Source organism: Terrapene carolina, unplaced genomic scaffold (genome assembly GCF_002925995.2).
Source record: "Terrapene carolina triunguis isolate 2854851 unplaced genomic scaffold, T_m_triunguis-2.0 Scaffold95, whole genome shotgun sequence".
Taxonomy (NCBI): Eukaryota; Metazoa; Chordata; order Testudines; family Emydidae; genus Terrapene; species Terrapene triunguis.
The window spans coordinates 50,483,369-50,508,049 of record NW_020664446.1 but is presented as its reverse complement, the minus strand read 5'-3'; the positions used below and the strand labels follow the sequence as shown (position 1 = coordinate 50,508,049).

Sequence of the window (24,681 nt, the reverse complement as noted above, 5' to 3'; positions counted from 1 at the left end):
GGTATTGCGACATGTTCTCCCTCCACTGGTTCTGCTGGGCCGCCTCGGCTCGGGAGCAGCCCATAAGTTCTGAGAACATGTCGTCCCGTGTTCTTTTCTTTCTCCGCCTAATCTGCGCCAGCCTCTGGGAGGGGGATGCCGGGGTAGGTCGGGAGACAGTCGCAGCTGTGGGATGGGAAAAAGGGAGTGAATTCCTCACAAAGATACATTTTTGTGAACAATGAACATAATCTTTCTCTGTGAACAAGACCATGCACAGCACCTATCACATGCGCACTCAGGACAAGGTCGAATTTTCGGCCTTCGCATTCAGTGCCTGGGGTCTTGCAGTGGAGATCAGACAAGCGGGGCAGGACAGCGGAATTCGGGTAGCTGGCTGACATGGTAAGCCGTAGACTTTTGGCTGCTTAAAACTTAATTTATAGCAGTGCCCCCCTTTCACGTTCAAAGCAATGCTCCTAGCGTTGGCCAGTTCCTGCTGCCAGCAATCCAGCAAGCATGAACTCTGCCCCTGTCCCACCCCCTCGCGGCTGTCCCCGGGAAAGATCCCTGTATGCTGCCCCTCTCCCGCCTCCACTGCGTGGCTGTAAACCGCCGGTTACAGTTATGTAAAGGAACAGGCAAGCAATCCCAATACTAACATTCCCCTAATTCAAAGCAGGTCACCATGAGCAACATCACTCTGAGGATTTCTGACTCAGAGAAAGACCGCATGCTGCGTGAAAGCCAGCAAAAAACAGGGCCGTATGCCGCCATGCTCTGCGAGGCAATGATCCCAGAGTACTTGATGATAGCCTGGCACGGAAAAGTTTCCTACCACGGAGGACGCAATAAGGCCGCTCTCCCCAGGAACCTCATGCAAAGGCTTTCCAATTACCTCCAGGAGAGCTTCGTGGAGATGTCCCATGAGGATTTCAGCTCTATCCCCGGACATATAGACCTTATTTTCCAGTAGCTGCACTGGCAAGGACTAAAAAGTAGAGCGCCTAGGGCAAACTAATCATGATAAACCGGACATTGTTAGATTCTTTTGCAGTAGTTGCACTGCCAAGGACTAAAACGTTAAGCGCCTAGGGCAAACTAATCATGAAAAACCCACTGTTAATATTCCTGTTCTGTTCAAAATAAATGTTTACATGTTTAAAACACTTACCGACTGATCCTTCCCCTGATTCAGGGTCTGGGTTAACGCCTGGGGAGGGTTGGTAGGGGATCTCCGTGAGGGTGATGAAGAGATCCTGGCTGTCGGGGAAATCAGCGTTGTAAGCGCTGTCAACTGCCTCCTCGTCCTCATCTCCTTCCTCATCTTCCCCATCCGCTAACATCTCCGACGAAGCGGCCGTCGACGATATCCCATCCTCAGAGTCCACGGTCAGTGGTGGGGTAGTGGTGGCGGCCGCACCTAGAATGGAATGCAGTGCCTCGTAGAAACGGCATGTCTGGGGCTGGGATCCGGAGCGTCCATTGCCACTTTGGTCTTCTGGTAGCCTTGTCTCAGGTCCTTGATTTTCACGCGGCACTGCGTTGCATCCCGGCTGTATCGTCTCTCCGTCATGGCTTTTGAGATCTTCTCGTAGATCCTTGGGACAATTCTGAGAAAGCTGGGTCTTTGAGGCCTCCTTTGGGATGATGGGAAGGGAGAGCAATTCTTAGGGTTCCAATTTAAGAAGATAGGAATTTCCATAACAGACCTGTGGTCCTTCTTAGCCAGTAACCTGTCTTTGACAGTGGCCACCGCCTGATACTTCGAAGGCAGTGTGCTACAAACGCTGAAGTTATGGAATAACCTGCCCATAACGAAAAGTTCTTTCTAAACCCATTCCAACGCTGGCTTATATTCTGAAGAATGAGGGTTTATATCTCTTCCAAACTTCTAGGGTAGGTTTTTTTTTTTTTTTTTTTTTCATTCCTACTACTGTAACTCCTAGATGTTCTTGTTAGCCTCATAAATGCAAAATACTGTTTTGAATCCTGCTGAATTCCTGATCTCAGTGACATATTGTTGCAATAACTTCCAAGGGCTGTCTGCTGTGGCTTTTTTTTGTTTTTGTGTTTTTTCAAAACTCTCCTTCTATCAGTTTTAAATTTATGGCCTTTCAATTTCTTGAAATGTTCCCTTGTTTCTTATGTTAGCAGTAAGGATAAGATTTTGTCATGCAGATCACGGATTCTGTGACTTTCAGAAACCTCCGTGGCATTTTCTGCTTCAGCCCTGCACCCTGGGGTGGTGCGGTCCCCACAGCTCTCAGCTGCCGAGGGTGTCGTCAAAGACTCACAGGATCCAGGCTCTCTCTGCTCCATTTGGTCCCTGGGAGTTAGCCCCCTTCAGTGTGACCGCCCTCTCCGATGGTTGCTCTAGCTCTTTGGGGTTATGCCCTTTGGCCCCTCCACCCCTGAGCCTGCAACAAGCCTGTCTCTTTCCATAAGCTCCCTCAGGGAGTCCACTTGCTCTGGACCCCCAGGGCCTCAACACCCAGAGGAGCAATGCAACCCCGATCTCTAGACAGCCCTGACTCTCAGCCAGCGTAAAACAGAAGGGCTTATTGTACGTTTGAACACAGCACAGGAAGTTCTCAGGACCTCAAGCATAGAAAGTCTCAGCACCCTCCATCTGGGTCTGTCCAGCATCCAGGTGGGCTCAGGCCCCTCTTTGTCCCCAGTTCAGAGGCATCCTTCTTCCAGCAGACCAGGTTTTCTGTTGTGTGTTCCATCCCCTGGTGAAGCCCCATCCAAGCAATCAATTCTTTCACTCACCTGAAGAAAACCACTTTCCTCGTTTATTTGGCATAATAATTGATCATCTGACAGGCAAGAAACCTAAGCAGAGCTGTAGTCCTGCAACCAAATTGCCTGCACAGTTACCCTGCTTGGGACCCAGACAGTCTTCCAATTTACATAATTCTGATAAGCAGGAATCCTCTTCCCCTATCCACACCTTTCCAAAACAATTCAGCTTTGTAGTAAGTGGGTGAAACACCCATTGACCCCTCTAGAGTGGCATTTGCTTACACCAGTATTGAATTTAACCCAATATGTTTAGTAATTTAAGTACTTGTGTAATTAAAGTGCAAGTAAATACCCATATTATTTATCACTTGCCACTGTTTGGCTGATCTGGTTAAGTTTGAAATCTATTCCTGCTTCTCTCTTGCTTGTTTTCAGCGTAGTGTGTGGTTCTATATTGATCCCTGCCCAATAAAAGCCTTCCATTGCCACATCCATCAAACTCTCGCTAGGACAGTCCTGCACCAGCATCAACTTCCTGGACACCACAATCCGCTTCAGCAGTGAAACCATACAGACAACTACAGTATATAGATAAAACCCACAGATCACCACACCTAACTTCTGAGATCCAGTAACCACTCCAGACACACCAATAAATCTGTTATCTACAGCCAGGCGCTCAGATACCACAGCGTATGCTCTCAGGAGAAAGCCTGGGATACACACCTTAACACATCTAAACCAGCTTTCACCAAACAAAGACACTCCACCAGAGTAGACAATTGCATCATGGAATGGGCCACCCAAATACCCTTAGAGAACCTGCTTCAATACAGAAATAAAATCCCTCTGACTGCACACCCCTAGTTGTCACCTAGCCCCCCACTCTGGAACCCGTAAGAGGTGTCATTAGACTACTACAACCATACTCGATGGGACCACATCCTGAAAGAAATCTTTTGCAACCCCACTTTCTGGCCTTCAGACAACTCACCAAGCTCATCATCAGAGCAAGTTCCCTACAGACTGGGACCCACCAACTCAAATCGGCACCAGACCCTGCCAGAACAACAGATGCAAAACCAGCAGACATATCTCCAGTGCTAGGATGATCAATACCCCCTGCGACACACCTTTTCAAGATCCATGGGTTGTTCTCATGCCAGTCAGATGTGGTATACCTCACCCAATGCACTAAATGCTCCAATAACTATGTGGGTGAAGCCCGACAATCACTGTGCTCTCAAATGAACTCACACAGAAAAATGATGAGACAAAAATACAGTATCGCCCAGAGGCAAACGCTTTTCACAAAGTGGTCACTCCGTATCTGACCTCTCAATCCTTATCCTCACAGGGAACCTGCACAGCACCTTCCAAAGACGAGTCTGATACCTTAGATTCATAACTTTGCATAAACAGTAAAAATCATGATCTCAATAAAGACACTGGATCTATGGTTTATTACAACAATCTGTAACCCCCTAACCCCTCTATTTTGGTCCTGTGACTGCAGAGGTGTTAACTGGCCACTTAACTTTGAATGATCCCTTAGAATGTGTTAACTACTTATGCTAAATAATCCATTCCACCTTGTTTTAGCTGTTTTAGGTGTGACTTTCCAAGACCAGACCGCTCAAAAGCTTGTCTCCTTCACCAGTAGAAGTTGGTCCAATAAAAGATATTACCTCAACCACCTTGTCTTTTGATTGCCACACATGATTGAGTTTTTTTGTGGATTGCTTCTCAGTTTGTTTCAGGAAAAAAGTATCACAAGATGGCTAGCATTTTGGTTTCTAAAATATGAGACAACCATGAAACCAAAATAAAAGAATGTAATGTGAGATTCTGCCTCTTACTATGGCATAGTTCTAGGATTCGTCTGAATTTAACTACTTTGTGCTTGATAAATAGTAAATCTTCATCTTTTTCCTTTTTCTAAAATTCTGTAAGGCTCTTTCAGTTCTGTTATAGAATTCAGTTAAAAAATTAAAGCAAATGATCATAAAATATGTAATGTTCATAATTTGTTTTTATGCAACCTCAGTCTCACTCTCCAGATTGCAAGAACTAAGTTGTACTAAAGTAGGTGACTGTCTGATTTATGTGTTTGAAGTTTACTTTTGATTACAGGATGATTACATCAAGAAATGTAATTTAAATTCTTTTAAAGCTGATTGTTAGGAGTAACCCCCAGTCATTTCTCGAAAGAAACTAATGAAAACAGGAAGCTTTTTAAGTAGTAAAAATAGTTTACAAGACTAAAATAACTGTGAAACTGAATGAGTGTATTGCTGCAAAAATGAAGAAAGAGATACAACTGTGCAATAAAGAAGCATGTTCCTATTTCTTTTTTCCATATTGCACACGGTTTCCAAACTTATGTAGGAGATTATTTGATAACTGATTGTAACATTTACAGTAAACTTTACTAATCTGAGTTGGATGATAGTGATAGTATATAAAATGAGAAATCCTTGTAATATCTGCTCTGAGATTATGGACTCATAGAACATACTTAATTTATATGCACCCAGACATGGCTGTCTTGGTAAACTGATGGTATTCTGTTTCGCCTAATGTTCTCTAATCACAACAAAGGCTTTATGAAAAAGTAGGGTAACTGTCTCTCATGTTAAGGGTGAGAGGAAATAAATAGGACATTAGCCTAGATATTGTAAAATGTAGTAAAAATATAGGCTTGCATTTTCAAAAGAGCTTAAAGGAGGTAGGTGGCCAACTCCTATTGACTTCCTTTCAAAATTGACTCCTAGACTCTTTTGAAAATCCTAAATGTGTCTCTTTCCTGTACCCCCAAATGTGCACACCTTTTAGATTACAGGTTTGAATTTCATTTTGGTCTGACATAAAGATATAGAAGGATTTTCCTCCTAATATTGTTCCAAATACAGAATTCCATATTTTTATTGAGAGGACAAGGAAATAGTGGTGTGTAACTTTTATTCCAGTGAGGTTTTTTTCCCCCCTGCCAGCCACTTTTATAGCTGATCTTTCTCTTTAGCATCCCACCCTCCTTGTTTTATTGTCTTTTTTTTTTTACTCTTTCCTCCCAGCTAATCATATATAGTGAAAACAAGAATAAACTTATCAAAAAAGAGAGATTCAAGAGATAGTGAGTAATAATATTGGAAACAAATGGTTATATATATAACAAAATCATAACAGGCTTGCTAGAGACTAAAATTAACTAACCGTTATCCTCTGGTCTAAAGAAGTTTCTCACCCAAGGTTGTTTCCAGTGTTTTTGACCAAGCCTGGTTGAGATCCCACTTTCCCACTTTCATGAAGCAAATCCGATGTCCATTCACTTCCTAAGTGAGGGATGTCCATGTCATCTTTGCCTCCCAAATATAATCGAAGAAACTTTTGAAGTGAACCTCTCCCCCCCCCCGCCTCCCTCTCGTGTTTTTCTGCCTGTTAGATTATTTTGGAACTCTTTTTTGTAATCTTTCATTTACTTTCTGTTCAGACCATTGATAGAACCATTGTGAATGAGAACACTCAGTTTACATATAAACAGATAGATGGATAATCGACCTGTTTCTGACAGAAAACCTGTTTTTGCTGGTGACCAGCCTCCCAATACAGATTTAAAAAACATATGCTGACTCCTTACATACATTTCACAATGATATTGGATGACCGATGTGATGCCAGCTTTTTGTTTGAGACTTCACATAACATTCTTAGGTGAACCAGAACGTAGATACCAGGTTCAGGAAATTCCTGTAACCACGATACACCCCCTTGCCAGTTGGCATTAAGAGGTTCTTTCATCACAGTGGTCATGGGCTCCAGTTTTCTGAAATAACCCACCTAAGGGACTGAAAAATGCATTTGTTAAGAAACTTTTCTGATTTTTCTGTTGTGATGAGTAAAGTTCTCCTTCCTCCCTGCCCACCAGAAGCACAGGGTTTGGCCATCACTGTCTGTATAGAGGCCTTTTGCCTCCACATTAACTCCTAGCTAAGCAACTTTAACATTGTCTGCAGTGGAGCTGTGCTGTCAAAGGCTCCCATGATGGTCACTGCCTGCAGAGCCCTCATTGGTAGACAGGGACATTGAACAGAACTCATATAAGTTAGTGCTGATTTGCCTTTGAAGAGAACTTGGCAAAATGGGGTTGGCCTTTCTGGGTTCTTTTCAGCTTCAGAACCTGAATTTTATTGTCTATCTGGAGAATGGCTTCCACTAAATCGGGAGGGACGGGAAGAGCATAGCACAGTACCATTGTTTCCCCTTCTGTATTTGAGTAGACTTGCCTATGTTTTTAAAGGGTTTGCTAGTTTATTTTTTTAAACTTGTACGTTCTTTGGTAGTTCCAAAAGTGTGACCACTTCAAATAATGAGTGAGATTTCAAACAACTGAGATTTCAAACTGCCATGTGCTCCAGTCTTTCCTTTGTGAAGTGAAATGCATACAAATGAAGTCAATGTGAGTGGGAGTTTTGGTTGATCTATAACTCAGATTTCTTACCCGTGGATTTCTTCACATCTGGACTGGAGGCTGCTCAGAAATATGTATGTATTCCTGATAGAATTTCACTCTGTTGGAAATGTCTTCCTCCAGCTGAATTTTATTATCCCATAGTTGCTGAAACACATACAAAGTGTAGTACAGTGAGTTCTGGCTGACATTTTCACTTTTTCCACATGGTGTGCTAATCTAGAAATTGTGACTGTAGAGGAATTCTATTATTGATTTGGGCAGCAGAGAGTATACATTTAGGAATTCTTAAATTAGTGCGTCTGTCCAGGACGTTGCTACTCTACGGGACCAATGAATGTTGGAATGTTTTCTGGTTCGCTTAATGTATTAGTTTTCCTTTTCAAAGTGGTCTGGTTATTTATTTTGGGAATTTAATTTTTATATATATATATAAAAATTAAATTCCCAAAATATATATATATTCATTGTGGACAGTGCCAAGATAGATTAAATTGTACTGTTTGGCATTTTTTTTCCAATTGCTGATTGGAATTTTTTTGTCAAAATGTCTAGCTCAATAAATAAGTAGTTTAAAAAATTATTTTTTATAAAAAGGTATTCAAAAGCACTTACTGTATAAATTGCATTGTTTGAGTTATAAAAATATTTCTGTTGGTATAATTGAAAAGGAAGCCATTAAAACTATATGAAATATTACATATTATTAAATTGTAAGGCATGAGAGCACAATAGCAAATCACTTACTGAACAATAAATAGCCTAATCCTCTATTGGAATAAATTGATGTAGCTCCTTTGAAGTGAGTGCAGTCACATCAGATGAGGATGTGGCCCACAGAATTGGAATTTTTTTGCAAGATAACTTGTATTTTTCTGTTAATGTTCAGAGGGTGAACATTTTATAGGCAAGTTGCAAGCCACATCAGCTGACTTCAGAAAAATAGGATTTCTAGCTCTTTGAAAGGATGCATGAGCTGCTAAATCCAATAAGCAAAAGATTTTTTGGACTATAAACTATTCTAGGGATAACATTTCTTCTTCAAATTTAAAATAACTAAAGAATAGTGAAACATAAACTTAGGCAACATATACTGAATGCAAGCAGAAGTAATTTAGTCTGTAAGCATTCAAAATGAGCCTGTTAAAATTCTAAGATTTATGTAAAAATACTTTTATACTTGAATTAAGAAAATAGATTTTTTTGTCTCTATGGGCCTGATCAAACTCCCACCGAAGTCAGTGGGGTCATTCCCTTGACTCCAGTGGCAGCTGGATGAAGCCACTGAAGTTGTGACTTCCTTGGTTCCTACTTGCAATCTTTTAGGCTGTTTGGAATCACGAGACATCAACCTCCTGTCCTCACACACACAAACCCGCCTCAAAACCCCCTTAACATTAACTATACTTTTCAAATGTATTTATTAGAGCATGTGTAAAAAAGATGAATATGATCTCACCAAAAAGGAACGCTAGAAGATATAGAATGTTGGGGGGAAAGTTGCATTTTAAATTAACTTTTTTTTTTCTTTTAACAGATTATGGAAGAAACGAACACACAGATTGCTTGGCCATCCAAGCTGAAGATTGGGGCAAAGTCCAAAAAAGGTATATTCACTTCTTTTACTTTCATATTTTTAAAAAACTGATTTTTGTGTGTGTGTGTGTGAAAGTCAACACTGAAGTAACAGCATTTAATTTAATCACAGATAAGGTGATTTCCCATAATATTAGACCTTAAAGCTTTGTTTAATCTTTTTATTTTTCTTGGATAAGTGTTGATTCTCTACTCATTTGAATTGTCTTGTAAGCTTTAGAAGTTTAGCTGACATTGTGTAGCAATTTATTTTAAATTACAAACGTAGTCTAGAACTCTAAATGTGTTTGAAGCTTTTGACTGGCTGTCAATGTAATCATGGATGTGTCTACAATTTTGTCTAAATTTGTAAGTCCAAATTAAGACAATATAAGCAGTGTGATTTTTTTTTTTTATTTATGGAACTGGACACTGATTGTATTTAAGATCGATAGGTCAAGGAATCAAACTGTTGTCAGAATGAGTGAGTGTGTGTGTCACCTGATTTCCTATTGAAGCAATACTTGAATTAAAACTCTGTCATTCTGCCTCCTTATTGAGGTTGCAGGAAAAAAACATCCCGATGTGTAGAAAGAATAGTAAATATGGCAGGTGAACAGCTTGGCTAAACAGTGAAATCCTTGCTGATCTTAAATGCAAAAAAGAAGCTTACAAGAAGTTGAAGCTTGGACAAATGACCAGGGAGGAGTATAAAAATATTGCTCAGGCATGCAGGAGTGAAATCAGGAAGGCCAAATCACACTTGGAGTTGCAGCTAGCAAGAGATAAGAGTAACAAGAAGGGTTTCTTCAGGTATGTTAGCAACAAGAAGAAAGTCAAGGAAAGTGTGGGCCCCTTACTGAATGAGGGAGGCAACCTAGTGACAGAGGATGTGGAAAAAGCTAATGTACTCAATGACTTTTTTGCCTCGGTCTTCACGAACAAGGTCAGCTCCCAGACTACTGCACTGGGCAGCACAGTATGGGGAGAAGGTGACCAGCCCTCTGTGGAGAAAGAAGTGGTTCGGGACTATTTAGAAAAACTGGACAAGCACAAGTCCGTGGGGCTGGATACGCTGCATCCGAGGGTGCTAAAGGAGTTGGTGGATGTGATTGCAGAGCCATTGGCCATTATCTTACAAAACTCTTGGTGATCGGGGGAGGTCCCGGATGACTGGAAAAAGGCTAATGTAGTGCCTATCTTTAAAAAAGGGAAGGAGGAGGATCCGGGGAACTACAGGCCAGTCAGCCTCACCTCAGTCCCTGGAAAAATCATAGAGCAGGTCCTCAAGGAATCAATTCTGAAGCACTTAGAGGAGAAGAAAGTGATCAGGAACAGTCAGCATGGATTCACCAAGGGCAAGTCATGCCTGACTAACCTAATTGCCTTCTATGAGGAGATAACTGGGTCTGTGGATGAGGGGAAAGCAGTGGATGTGTTATTCCTTGACTTTAGCAAAGCTTTTGATACGGTCTCCCACAGTATTCTTGCCAGCAAGTTAAAGAAGTATGGGCTGGATGAATGGACTATAAGGTGGATAGAAAGCTGGCTAGATTGTCGGGCTCAACGGGCAGTGATCAATGGCTCCATGTCTAGTTGGCAGCCGGTTTCAAGCGGAGTGCCCCAAGGGTCGGTCCTGGGGCCGGTTTTGTTCAATATCTTCATTAATGATCTGGAGGATGGCATGGACTCTCAGCAAGTTTGCAGATGACACTAAACTGGGAGGAGTGGTAGATACACTGGAGGGTAGAGATAGGATACAGAGGGACCTAGACAAATTAGAGGACTGGGCCAAAAGAAATCTGATGAGGTTCAACAGGGACAAGTGCAGAGTCCTGCACTTAGGACGGAAGAATCCCATTCACTGTTACAGACTAAGGACCAAATGGCTAGGAAGCAGTTCTGCAGAAAAGGACCTAGGGGTTACAGTGGACGAGAAGCTGGATATGAGTCAACAGTGTGCCTTGTTGCCAAGAAGGCTAATGGCATTTTGGGCTGTATAAGCAGGGGAATTGCCAGCAGATCGAGGGACGTGATCATTCCCCTCTATTCGACATTGGTGAGGCCTCATCTAGAGTACTGTGTCCAGTTTTGGGCCCCACACTACAAGAAGGATGTGGAAAAATTGGAAAGAGTCCAGCGGAGGGCAACAAAAATTATTAGGGGGCTGGAGCACATGACTTATGAGGATAGGCTGAGGGAACTGGGATTGTTTAGTCTGCAGAAGAGAAGAATGAGGGGGGATTTGATAGCTGCTTTCAACTACCTGAAAGGGGGTTCCAAAGAGGATGGATCTAGACTGTTCTCAGTGGTACCAGATGACAGAACAAGGAGTAATGGTCTCAAGTTGCAGTGGGGGAGGTTTAGGTTGGATATTAGGAAAAACGTTTTCACTAGGAGAGTAGTGAAGCACTGGAATGGGTTACCTAGGGAGGTGGTGGAATCCCCTTCCTTAGAGGTTTTTAAGGTCAGGCTTGACAAAGCCCTGGCTGGGATGATTTAGTTGGGATTAGGTCCTGCTTTGAGCAGGGGGTTGGACTAGATGACCTCCTGAGGTCCCTTCCAACCCTGATATTCCATGATTCTATGATTCACAGTGTCGAGGGCATTTTGGTTGCCGCTGGTGCACAGATGAAAGTAAACATGAGAAAGCCAAGATGGATTGTCCATAAATCTATTTGAAATGTAAGGGAAATGTTTGTCAAAAGGGAAGACTATTGATAGATGGACTTTTTCAGTGTTGCAAACAATTAGTTCAGCTACTTTTTGTGGTTATTTTATGTTTATGGTGGCAAAGTAGAAGATATCAGAAAATGGAGTTAGGCTCTCACATTTGCAAACTTCTTAAAATCTCTGATAAATGGTAGACTCTTAAACTTTCATTTCATAAACCAAAATGGTCATATTCCCGTAACCTTTTAAACAGAGGAAGAACTCATGAGAGGACAAAAAGGTCTGTTCATAAAGGTGCAGGCTCTTATTTTTTTACGAGCCAGAGAGACCAAGCCTAAGAGAGATTTCCCCCCTCTCCCCATATGCTGCATGGAGACAGAAAGCACATCTATGTGTTTAGGAATGCATACCACTTGAGGAAAGAATAGCTAGATGGAAAGCATAAGGGAAAAATTTATTTAGTGGTAGTCAGAGAGGTGAGGATCACATAGGTAGGAAAGGAATGCTCACAGTCAGTGGTAAAAAGCAGATTCTCCATAAAGATGTGTTCTCCACCTGGATCCTCTTCTGCTTACTTTAGGCTCAATATTTCATGACTTTCACAAGCTGCTATAGCCTGAGATGTAAATGAGAAGGCGGTGGGGGGAGGGGGAGTTCCCTTGCGTTGTTCTAACAGAATTAAAAAAAAAAGTAAAGGGAAAGCAGTACATGTAATACTGTTTAGATTTTAATTAATAAAATATTTGATATTTGGTCTTGCATGCAAAATTAACTCAAATCTGCCTGGATAGCCACACTGTTATGTGGAAATTTGGCCAAAAGCCATGAACAAAGGGTAGAGCAATAGGAATGTATTGAGTTCTGGTTTGTGTTTGGGTTGTCACAGTTACCAAGCTAACTGCACTGCTGTCTCTTCTTGGGGTGGAGCCCTACAGGTGTTATGCGTCAGGCCCTTTACCTGTCTGGGTGGAATTTTGCAATTCACTCATTTTCAAACTAGGACCTGGGTACAGTCTCCTGGCTACCAACTGTGACAAATTCAGTAAGTGTAACTGGGGCTCGACCCTGCAAGCGTTTCTCTTCGGGAGCCTGTAGTAGCATACATTTGCAGTGAGACAGAAAGTTTCTTCAAAACAAAGCCTGATTTATTTTGCCCAACAGGTAGGTTCGCAGTGCTTTGAGAAGTTGATTTTAAAATAAGCACACATGCTTCCTTACCTAAGCGTAACCTCTCCATCCACAGACATCTCCGGCATATCGGGCTTATTCTCCATCTCTGAGTTGGGAGGAACATCCTAAAATGCTTCAGCCTTGTCCCTGTCTCTGAATGTTTGACTGTCAGTCTTTTCACTCACGCATCCTGGCCAGCAACTCTCAGCTTACCTCAAATTCTCCTTTTTCTAAGGTCTGTGAGCTTTTTGAGTTCCTTTTCATCCCATGCTTAGTAAAGAGCAAAACGTCCTTGCCTTGATGGGAGCCAGGTAGGTATATTCTCTCACCAGTTGATGGCCCAGTTATCTTAACTCCTTTGAAGCTGGGTACCTGAGAGGCTGTCATATCTGTGTCATTGCACCTTTCCTGCATGGCTGCTCAACAACCCCTTTACAGCTTTGATTTAGCTCTATGCATTCATATAAGACAATATCACACAATTGAACAGGGAAACAGTCACAGATAATAGCCATAGGAAATAATAGACATTTTCCCAGTTCATCACATGGGGAACAGTGCTAAGTGTAGGTGACTTGAACATCTTCATTAATGAACTAGGAGAAGAAATAAAAAGTGAATTAATGAATTTTGCTTATGACATTAAATTAGAAGTAAGGGGGAATGCCAGTGAGAGAAGAGAAATAAAAAGGGTTATAGAGATTAGAAACATGAGCAGAAAATAACAATGAAATCTAGCTTGGAAAAATGCAAACTAATACAACTGAGGAAATATAGTCCAAAGCATGCACACATAATGAGAATGAGAAACTTGGAAAATCTTAATGCCAAAAGAAACTTAGTGTGGTGGTAGATTGCCAATGAGACATTTCTACAATGTGATACACCATTAAAAATCGTCAGTGAGGTTTTGGGCTACAGGGTGTGAGCAGCATCAGGGCTAAAGACTTGTATCCTCTGATCAGTCATTGTATACGTGGGAGATTGTGTACATACACACAAGATAGTACATTACAACAATATGTAGGGAGAAAACCTGTCCCTAGGGGTTCCTAAATTTTTGATAGGATGGCCACATTTTAATAGTCCACACTGTTTCCTATCCCATTTACATTTAAATAAATTGCCCATTTGCAGCCACAGCAATTGTTTATATGGAAAAATAATACTGGCAAAGTGTTTGATGTATCTTGACTTCATTTCATAAAATTTAGCAGCTGGAACTGAGGAGGAGAGTCAGCACAGTGTAACCAGCCAACTGTCTGTGGGCAGACTCAATGTTCTGAGACCTCTGACTGTAGCCCATCTTCTTGACCGGGAAATGAGTATCTAATTAGCAGTCATTTTGTTGGGGAGGAACAGGAGTAAGGCTTATAGAAAAGAATTGTTGATCCACAGACTGACAGGCAGAAAACTTTTAGTACTTTGAATGGAGATACCCCGCACCACATTTATCTTATGCTCTAAATCCTAGGACAGTATTTCACTATCACCAAATTAGTAAATTTTACTAGTAAAGATGGTCTGAAATTTTGGTAGGCTAGTACTTGGTAGATGTATTTTGTGGCTTTTTGTTATTGATCTAAAAAAAACCCCCCTATAATCAGAAAAACATCCTTATTGTGTGCTTTTCAATCTAGCATGAAAATAATTTATGGTTTACTACAGTATTTTCTCACTAATGTATCATCTGGCTTTTATGATCGGCAGCTATTAATGCTATTACAGGAATGACTGGTTGTATATTGTCTTGTTAATATATTAGACATGAGCATTAACACTTGTAATGCAAAGTGTACATACTAGGATGCATTGTGGTTCAGTAGATAGGGCATGGCAGTCAGGAGACCCAGCTATATTTTCTGGCACTGCAGATAAGTTGTGGTGTGGGAGGAACCACTGCACAAAGGTTAAGTGACCTGAAAAAGGGTAAGTCACTTAACCTCTTTCTTCTTAGGCTGTGAAATGTTGATAAAGCTTTGAGATCCATGGTCAGAAAGTGCTACGTATGAGATGATGTATGTATGATTATTACTAAGGATGGTAATTTATTAATAAACGATAGCAAACTTGATATATACCCCCCTAAATAGTTGATTCACAGAATATTTTACGTTTGGACCTTCCATCTGTTTAGAATGTAAGGAATTTGCCTATTGAAGATCCTGTTTTTAACAAAACTGCAAAAATATCCTGTATGACTTCACAAAAGCCAGAATTCACAAGTTAATTACTGACTCTCAACTATTCTATAAAGATCAAAACACAGGAATTTCCTGCTCTAACAAGTAACAGATGCTTTAGTGTGTGTTGTTATGAAGAGGAGCTGAGGATAAAACATTTTGAAATACATGTGTTTGTTTATTTTCCAAACAAATATAATTTTTCCAAACACTAAAATAAGTTTTGAAGGAAACCATGTGTTCAGATTTTGTCAGTTAGAAGTAGTTATTTGCAAACTTTTGGGAGAGAATGAGAAATGAGTGACAGCCGTTAGTAATGATAGGACGATGCATAGTCCCTCACTACTAGGGGATATAATGGGCAGAATTTTTTCTTGTATATTCATATGCCTTATTTGCACATTTTTTTGGGATAGTGAACGATAAAGGTAGAATCTGATGTAGTCTTTAACATTGTTTTGTCTAAGTCAAGGAAGCTAAAAATGTGCTCTTGTACTTAAGACCAAGTTACATTTCTTGAAGCAGGTATTTCACAGGTTTCAGGTCTTTATTAATTGGGTGATTAAAGATCTGTGAAGGTATTACTGCTTTCCCTGCCTTTGTTAATGTAGTGGTATTCTGTAGAGGTGCCCCCCCTTTTTTATTTTTATTTTATTTATTTATTTATTTATTTTTTAAGTCTGAGCACCTATGGGACAATTTAATCATACCAAGTCTCATGACTTTTTCAAGACTGGCAATTTCACCCCACTTTGTGGTCCTTTGTGACACAGGAATACCAAAGCTGCTTTTCTGAGTGTGACTTTTGCGAGAGCCTTGAAGAAGAGTACATGCAGCAGGCCTTGGGCATCTAAAGCTCTGACTTGGTGAGACTAATCAATCAGCAGGGAGAGATGAGGGTGGAGGAAGATGCCCCTTACTAAGGAGTCAAGGGGCAGGTAACAATGAGCCAGTGGGAAAAGCAGGGGAGTATGGGGAGATTCAGGGTGCAGGGAGGGCTCTGGATATTCCTCACTCCCCTAAATGCTATGCCAGCTCATCAGTTACTCTCTTCCACTGACCATATTACTGCCAGCTCCCTTTCTCCATCCTTACCCTGCCCCAGCTCATCCCACTGCCCAGACCTCTTGCTGATCACCAAAGACCCTACTTCCAGTTCGGCCTTCTAACCTTGCTCCCCTACCCTAGTGGTTACTTAAGAGAGGGAAGTGGATTTCCATACTTATTATCCAGCAGGGAGACCAGTCTGCATTTTTGTGTAGACATTATGTGCATATAAAGTTGAGGCAAGAACTTCCCATAATGGCCCCAAAAGATTATTTAATTATATGGCACAATTATTAAGCTAATACCATGATTTTTGCCAGGGGGTATCACTCATGATTTTGAATTGTTGGGGTTGGAACTATTACTGATGTGCACACAAGCTTCCATTAATGTTAAAGGGAGTTGCCTGTGCGTCAGCAGCAGAATATAGACTTCTTGAGCGTTTCCACTTTTTTATGGCCATTTAAATTCCTTTGTTCAAAATCCGTTAAGTAGGCAAATTGTGATTTTAGTTGGATTCTTGTAATTCAAGCACACTACTGTTTCATCAGTGCTGCCAAATTTGCAAGAGAATTTGAAATTGTGTAAAGTTCTTCTCATTATGAGACTCATAATTAAGGGCACACTTCCATAATGTCAAAATAATGAAAAAGTAATTGTATACATCCTTAAGAATGCTTTGTGAATGCAATTGTGAAGAGTGATATGAGCTGTTGATTTACATTTAATTCTAGGATAAGATTTCTCAAAAGCATCCATATCCTATTTTCAAAAGTGACTGAGGCACTTTGGAGCCTAGGTTCCATTGACTTTCAATGAGACTTGGACTTCTAAGTGCCCAAATCACTTTTGAAAATGAGACTTAGGTATTGTCTGCATGGTATGGGTATGAATTTACAGTGCACCAGTTTGCCATGCAGTAACATCTTGTGTGGACACTACTGTAGTGTATTGAAAGTCCCAGAGTCCAGCTTTAGCTCTCAACTATTTGAAAGCATAGTACATCAAGCTGCACTCTAGGATTTTTAGCATGCTGTAGCAGTGTTCATGGGGGATGTTGCTTTGTAGAAAAGAACCTGGGAATTACAGTGGACGAGAAGCTGGATATGAGTCAGCAGTGTGCCCTTGTTGCCAAGAAGGCCAACGGCATATTGGGCTATGTTAGTAGGAGCATTGCCAGCAGATCGAGGGAAGTGATTATTCCCCTCTATTCGGCACTGGTGAGGCCACACCTGGAGTATTATGTCCAGTTTTGGTCCCCCCCACTACAGAAGGGATGTGGACAAATTGGAGAGAGTCCAGCGGAGGGCAACAAAAATGATTCCGGGGCTGGGACACATGACTTACAAGGAGAGGCTGAGGGAACTGGGGGTGTTTAGTCTGCAGAAGAGAAGAGTGAGGGGGGATTTGATAGCAGCCTTCAACTACCTGAAGGGGTGTTCCAAAGAGGATGGAGCTAGGCTGTTCTCAGTGGTGGCAGATGACAGAACAAGGAGAAATGGTCTCAAGTTGCTGTGGGGGAGGTCTAGGTTGGATATTAGGAAACACTATTTCACTAGGAGGGTGGTGAAGTACTGGAATGGGTTACCTAGGAAGGTGGTGGAATCTCCTTCCTTAGAGGTTTTTAAGGCCCAGCTTGAAAAAGGCCTGGCTGGGATGATTTAGTTGGTGTTGGTCCTGCTTTGAGCAGCGGATTGGACTAGATGACCTCCTGAGGTCTCTTCCAACCCTAATCTTCTATGATTCTATGTGGCAGACTAGTGTGGTATAAATTCAAACCTGGCTTGCCACTCAGTAGCTATCCATACAGATGAACCCTCAGTCTCCTAAATCACTGAAGTGGGTTTGAAAATGTTACTCCTACTCTTTTTTTCCCCTCCCTTATTTGGTGAATATTTTCTTACCATTTCCCTAGTGCAGCGGTTCTCAACCTTTTTCTTTCTGAGCCCCACTGAACATGCTATAAAAACTCCATGGCCCAGTTGGGCCACAACTGTTTTTCTGTATATAAAATCCAGAGTCAGCGTTAAGGGGAAGCAAGCAGGGCAGTTGCCTGGGTCCCCACACCACAGGGGTCCCCACATAGCTAAGTTGCTTCAGGTTTTGACATCAGCGCTGGGTGGTCGTGCTCAGGGCCCCGGGCTGCAGTCCTGCACGGTGGGGCTTCAGCTTTCTTCCCTAGGCTGTAGTGAGTCTAACACCGGACATGCCTGGAGGACCACCTGAAACCTGCTTGTGGCCCCCCAGGAGGCCCCCGACCCCAGGTTGAGAACCACTGCCCTAGTGCACAGGCAGAGAAGATGTCAGGGAAGAAGCACCCACAAGAAGTAGTATGTCTGATTAAGTAAAGTATTGGAGGAGTGCATGAGGAGGAAGAGAGAGGACCTAAAATACAATTGCATTGATGGTATAAGTGATGGAAATGAATCACTGTGGGTTAGCAATGCTGGCATTCCTATCCCTGCAGTTGTTTGAGTTTTAGTTGATATTTTTTTCTTTATTCAGGACCTACATCTTAGATACTGTAGAGAGAACTCTTAGCTGACTAGCATGATAATTTCATTGTGTGGTTATATTGACTGAAGATCACATAGGGAAGACCCAAACCAAATATAGTATGGTCATTTTGTTGATGACTTGGTTTTGATCTGGTAAGAGGCATAGTAGCAACTCTAGCCAAGTTAGAAAAAATACCACTACCATTATTAGCTGTATAGAACAGGACTTGATTGGTTATTGCCCTGACAATAACAAGCATAGAAATTTTCTTCTTCTTGCTTATGCACAGAACATATCAATTCAACATCATTTATGCACTGATGCCCCCCCAAAAGTCAGGTGAGCAGACCTTGGCTTTTCAAGGAAATATTCATATTAAAATGCAGGAAAGTTCTTTAATTTTACAGTGTATTGCTTCTTCAATGATGAAAGTCTGTTTTGCATGAAACTGGATACGTTAGAATTTAGAAAGAATTTAGGGACTAGGGTTTGTTTGAATTCTGTGACCCTTAAATTCAAATATTGAACGCGAGCTTGTCATCTGAGTTATTCCAACGAGATTTTTTATACAAATGCAAACATCTGAATGCATATGAGTGAATTGGCCATCTGCTGTTTTGATATACACCTCTACCCCGATATAACGCTGTCTTTGGGAGCCAAAAAATCTTACCGTGTTATAGGTGAAACCGCGTTATATCGAACTTGCTTTGATCCTCTGGAGTGCGCAGCCCTGCCCCTCCGGAGCACTGCTTTACCGCGTTATATCCGAATTCATGTTATATCGGGTCGCGTTATATCGGAGTAGAGGTGTAGTTTTCAAATATAGCTGAACTCTAATTTAATGTAGTTCAAAAAAGTTTTCTTAGGTATTTGTTCCTAATAAGTACTTAATAATTTTTTCAATCACTGTATGTAAAAAGAGACTAAACAACAAGAAATTTTCAATTGTATCAAAACTGGTGATTTTTAATGTTTGTGCTAATATTTTTTTTGTAATGAAGTTTCATATATAAAAGCCTGGCTTCCATAACAGCAGTTCAGCATGATAGCTTGGCCAGTTTTTAAATGTCACATGTGCAAACACCTCATAACTTACTCACGTGTTCCACTAAAGGATTACATCATTTCTTAAAAGAAAGAAATGCATCCCTTCTCATTATGCAGTATAGCTTTTGTGAGTGAGTAACTGGAGTGAATCTCAACTTCCCTCAGAGGAAAAATAAGGTTACCCTTCTTAAATAATAATTTATGAGCATAACACTTGGCAGAAAGCCACGAACCGCATAGCAAACATGTTTTTTGTTCAGCTACATTGTGGATACATTGAGGTTGTTTTGTATTTTGCGCACCTCATTTTAAAAATAAAATATCAGTGAAAATGGAAGAGCAATTAATTTTATACTTCCAAGTGCAGTTCTGTAATAACTGTGGCACTGATTTCCTACCAAATGAACGCTGTTTATGTGTAAAAAGTCTTTCTTTTAAAACATTTTAAGCAATGTGGTCTATGAAAATCAAGCTGGCCCTTTTTCTTGTTGTTGTAAACAAGGGTGCTGCAGGCCAAATCATGCTCTCAGTTACAGCTCTGTAACTGTGTTCTGATTATCTCTTCTGTGACACCTCTGAAACCTCAAGGCCTTCAGTGGAATTGTATAGATGTGACTGAATGGAAGTTAGGCAGGAGTGTTGAGCACAGTACTACCACATTAGGCTGAAAGGTAGGGGGTGTCTGTAGGAGGAGGGAAGAATCCTTTTGCTGTGTTTCAAGGGTTATCCCATATGTTCCTCTTGTCCCCTCTCCGCATTACTGCGGTACTTGATCCTGCCTTTGCCATACCATGCTGATTGCAGTGGACTTCTACTGCTACTTTTCTCCTCCCACGTGTCTGCTGGACCAAAGAGTCCTGCTGCTGCCATGGAGGAGCCATATGAAGCTTCCTTGGATATCATAGCAGGGATGAGGGTTATTCATGTTTAACAGAGAGCTGATCCTAATCCTGCCCCCATCCAACCTCCCCTTAAAAAAGATGACTGTATTGGGCTGCTATTTACCCTCATTCTTTTTTAAAGAAAGTAAAAGCTGGAAAGGCTGCCACACTGCAGCAACATGTTTCTTCTTGTAAGATGCTGGTAGTTTTGGTTCTGAACTGACTCAGAAAAGAGCCAACAACTGAATTACCAACTCTACTTTCTGCTGCATCTAGATGTTCCTTGGTTCCTGTTTCAAAGCATGGACCAGCCAAACTCTGCTGAGATCTAACAGGTTCACAAAAGATGTCTGGCTATTTTAAAAAATTAGATAAACAGGACTGTGAGGTGGCAACAGATGGGTAGGAAAACTTTACTACAATGAGAAATGTCTCTAGGGAATATTTAAGTAGTCTGGGACCCTAACATTATACAAACTTCTGTGTCAAGTTTGTAGCACCACAGATCTCTTGGCATCAATGAGATTTACTGTTTATAATAAGAATGATTCTGATAAATACAAATCACAGAGACAAGAACAGAACTTTTTTCAGTGGTCATTGGGAAAACTTTTATTTAAAAAGAAGGTACCTCAGTACTCAGTGGTTAATTTAAAAAGTTACGTACCTTACTTGATCAGATCACTAGGCTATTTATTGCTTTAAAGAGAAGGCAAATGGGCTTAGTTTGCTGTTCCTCCCCCTCCTCTCCCCAATAATTTTCTGTTTCACATCCCTGGAGATTGTCTCATCTGTTGGGGAAACCCAGTTACAACACAGTAGTTCCCTGGCAATTAAAAATGATTTGATCCCCCTTTGTATAGGGGACTGAACTACATTCCAGTCATGTAAGGGCATTATCATTTTACAGCTGTGAGCCCCAATGTGATGGTGTTTTGAAGAGTATAATAATAGAAAAAAGATACAAGAAAATATACTAAAATTGAAGATTATTTTCCAATTAAAGACTCCGTTGTATTATGTAATTGGAAACTGGGTGAAAATATTCATGGAACAACTTCCCAATTTTTATGCTGTTCTAAGATTAAAACTTTACTATTTTTTTCAGAAAGGGGGTGAAAAGGAGTTAACATGGTCTGTTTATAGCTAAATTTAACACTGATTACTTGCAGATCACTTCATCATGCATTGTACAGAACATACAATAAGCAGTGCATTTATACTACTTTTGACTAGCAGCTGTGAATAAATAATAACAAGGAATCTGGTGGCACCTTAAAGACTAACAGATTTATTTGGGCATAAGCTTTCGTGGGTAAAAACCTCACTTCTTCAGATGCATAGAGTGAAAGTTACAGATGCAGGCATTATATACTGACACATGGAGAGCAGGGAGTTACTTTGCAAGTGGAGAGCCAGTGTTGACAGGGCCAATTCAATCAGGGTGGATGTAGTCCACTCCCAATAATAGATGAGGAGGTGTCAATTCCAGGAGAGGAAAAGCTGCTTCTGTAATGAGCCAGCAACTCCCAGTCCCTATTCAAGCCCAGATTAATGGTGTTAAATTTGCAAATGAATTTTAGTTCTGCTGTTTCTCTTTGAAGTGTGTTTCTGAAGTTTTTTTGTTCAATGATAGTGACTTTTAAATCTGTAATAGAATGACCAGGGAGATTGAAGTGTTCACTTACTGGCTTATGTATGTTACCATTCCTGATGTCCGATTTGTGTCCATTTATTCTTTTGCGGAGGGTTTATTCTTTTCCGGTTTGGCCAATGTACATGGCAGAGGGACATTGCTGGCACATGATGGCATATATAACATTAGTGGATGTGCAGGTGAATGAGCCCTTGATGGTGTGGCTGATGTGGTTGGGTCCTCTGATAGTGTCGCCAGAGTAGATATGGGGACAGAGTAGGCAACGAGGTTTGCTACAGGGATTGGTTCCTGGGTTGGTGTTTCTGTGGTGTGGTGTGTAGTTGCTGGTGAGTATTTGCTTCAGGTTGGGGGGTTGTCTGTAAGCGAGGACTGGCCTGCCTCCCAAGGTCTGTGAGAGTGAGGGATCATTTTCCAGGATAGGTTGTAGATCGTGGATAATGCGCTGGAGAGGTTTTAGCTGGGGGCTGTATGTGATGGCCAGTGGTGTTCTGTTATTGTCCTTGTTGGGCCTGTCCTGTAGTAGGTGATTTCTGGGTACCCGTCTTGCTCTGTCAATCTGTTTCCTCACTTCCCCAGGTGGGTATTGTAGTTTTACGAATGCTTGATAAAGATCTTGTAGGTGTTTGTCTCTGTCTGAGGGGTTGGAGCAAATTCGGTTGTATCTTAAGGCTTGGCTGTAGACAATGGATCGTGTGATGTGTCTTGGATGGAAGCTGGAGGCATGTAGGTACGTATAGTGGTCAGTAGGTTTCCGGTATAGGGTGGTGTTTATGTGACCATCACTTATTTGCACTGTAGTGTCCAGGAAGTGGATCTCTTGTGTGGACTGGTCCAGGCTGAGGTTTATGGTGGGGTGGAAATTGTTGAAGTCACCCAACCCCAACCCCACCCCCCCGCACCCAAAGTCCCTCCCGGAGTCTGTACCCCCGCCCACATCCCTGCGTCCTCTCCCACACTCTGAACCCCTCATTTCTGGTCTCATCCCGCAACCTGCACCCCCAGCCCAGAGCCCGTACTGCCCCCCAAATCCCTCATCCCCGGCCCCACTCGAGAGCCCACACCCCAACCCCCTGCCCCAGCCCAGAGCCCCCTCTCACACCCGGAACCCCTCATTTCTTGCCCCACCCCAGAGTCTGCCCCCAGGCTGGAGCCCTCACCCCCTCTTGCACCCCTGCCCCAGCTCAGTAAAAATGAGTAAGTGAGAGTGGGGGAGAGTGAGTGACAGAGGGAGAGGGAGATGGAGTGAGCGGAGGGCGGGGCCTTGGAGAAGGGGCGAGGCAGAGCGGGGCCTCGGAGAAGCGGCGGGGCAAGGGTGCTTGGTTTTGTGCAATTAGAAAGTTGGCAACCATATATGGTGGGAGCAGCCAGTCAGGGCCCATGAGGGTCATATAAAAGGAGGTAAAGAGCTAGAGACGATCAGTTGCTAGCAGGAATCGGGGGAGCAAGAGAGAGATCCTGGCTGGCTGCTGGAACTTCAGCCCCCCAGTAAGGGTGAAGCATTTGCAAAGGTGCTGGGGCCTCGCGGAAGTGTTCCAGGCATCTGTAGCAGCATAGTGGCTAGTTAAAGGGGATGCAGTGGCATGTGGCTGCTATTCATAGAGTCCCTGGGCTGGGACCCTGAGTAGTGGACAGGCCTGGGTGTCCCCCTCCCCCATTAGCCCATAGGGAAGTGGCCTGAATATTGAACTGGGATACACCCCTGGAAGGGGAACTGAGCTGTTAAGTGGCCCAGCTGAAGAGCTGGAGCCAGAAAGGGTGAAGAGTCTCTGCGGAGGAAGCCCCATATCAGGGTTGAGGAACTATTTGAAGGCTAACCCAGAAGGGGTTGCGGGGACTCTCTAGAGACTGAGTCTGGGGAGGGCTGCAGAGATACCAATGGAGGGGTAGTGGGATAGGCCCTCTCATAGACTGTATACCCCTGAAGGAGTCTGTTTGTTTCACACGAGTTATATGTGGCTTAGCTGGAGGGCTGAGGCGTTGAAAACTTGCCTGAGAAACCACCACAGAAGTTACAGAAACACTTAATTATTTGATAGCAATTCTGTAAATGGAATTTTTTATTTACCTTGATTTCTCAATAGCATGAGCACTAGTAATAACATGGTTACCATGTTAGAAATTTGCTAATTACACTTTCATGCAGGAACCAGTTTCATGAGAGATTCCAAAGAATAGGGTTCTCTGGATCAGTGAAGATTAGCGCATCACAAAAGCACTCGATCTATGGAGCAAGACATGACATGTGCAACAATTAATTCAGTGTAGGATACAGACTCTCCCATCATCATTTATAGGGTTGTCAAGTATATTTTAAAAAAATCCAACTGAGAAAACTGAAAACGTTCTATGGACAGCCCCCCTCTCTCTTATACCAAGTGGGGATCCTGATCAAGTGCCTCCATGGATTTCATCTGTGGAATTGTGGCAGTGGGGAGAGGCAGTTTCTGAAGGTCCCAGCCAATTTAGAAGTTTGTAGGTCAACATCTGAAACTCCACTCAGCCACAGCCAGCCAGTACAGATCACAGTACGCTATTTGAATATGTTTAGAACATAAGAACAGCCATACTGGGTCAGACCAATGGCCCATCTAGCCCAGTATCTTGTCTTCTAACAGTGGCCAATGCCAGGTGCTTCAGAGGGAATGAACAGAACAGGTAATCAAGTGATCCATCCCCTGTCGCCCATTCCCAGCTTCTGGCAAACAGAGGCTAGTGATACTTCAGAGCATGGTTTTGCATCCCTTCCCATCC

General features: G+C 42.1%; 1 protein-coding gene across 2 annotated transcripts in view; it reads left to right on the top strand.

Moving 5' to 3' along the window:
• BICC1 (BicC family RNA binding protein 1) overlaps nucleotides 1–24,681 on the top strand; it is a 212,838-nt gene that overhangs the window by 92,507 nt on the left and 95,650 nt on the right. For both annotated transcript variants that reach the window (XM_024209767.2, XM_024209760.3), the window contains exon 3: nucleotides 8,733–8,802. In XM_024209767.2, coding sequence (XP_024065535.2) covers nucleotides 8,733–8,802 — 70 coding nt within the window. The remainder of the gene's footprint in view (nucleotides 1–8,732; nucleotides 8,803–24,681) is intronic.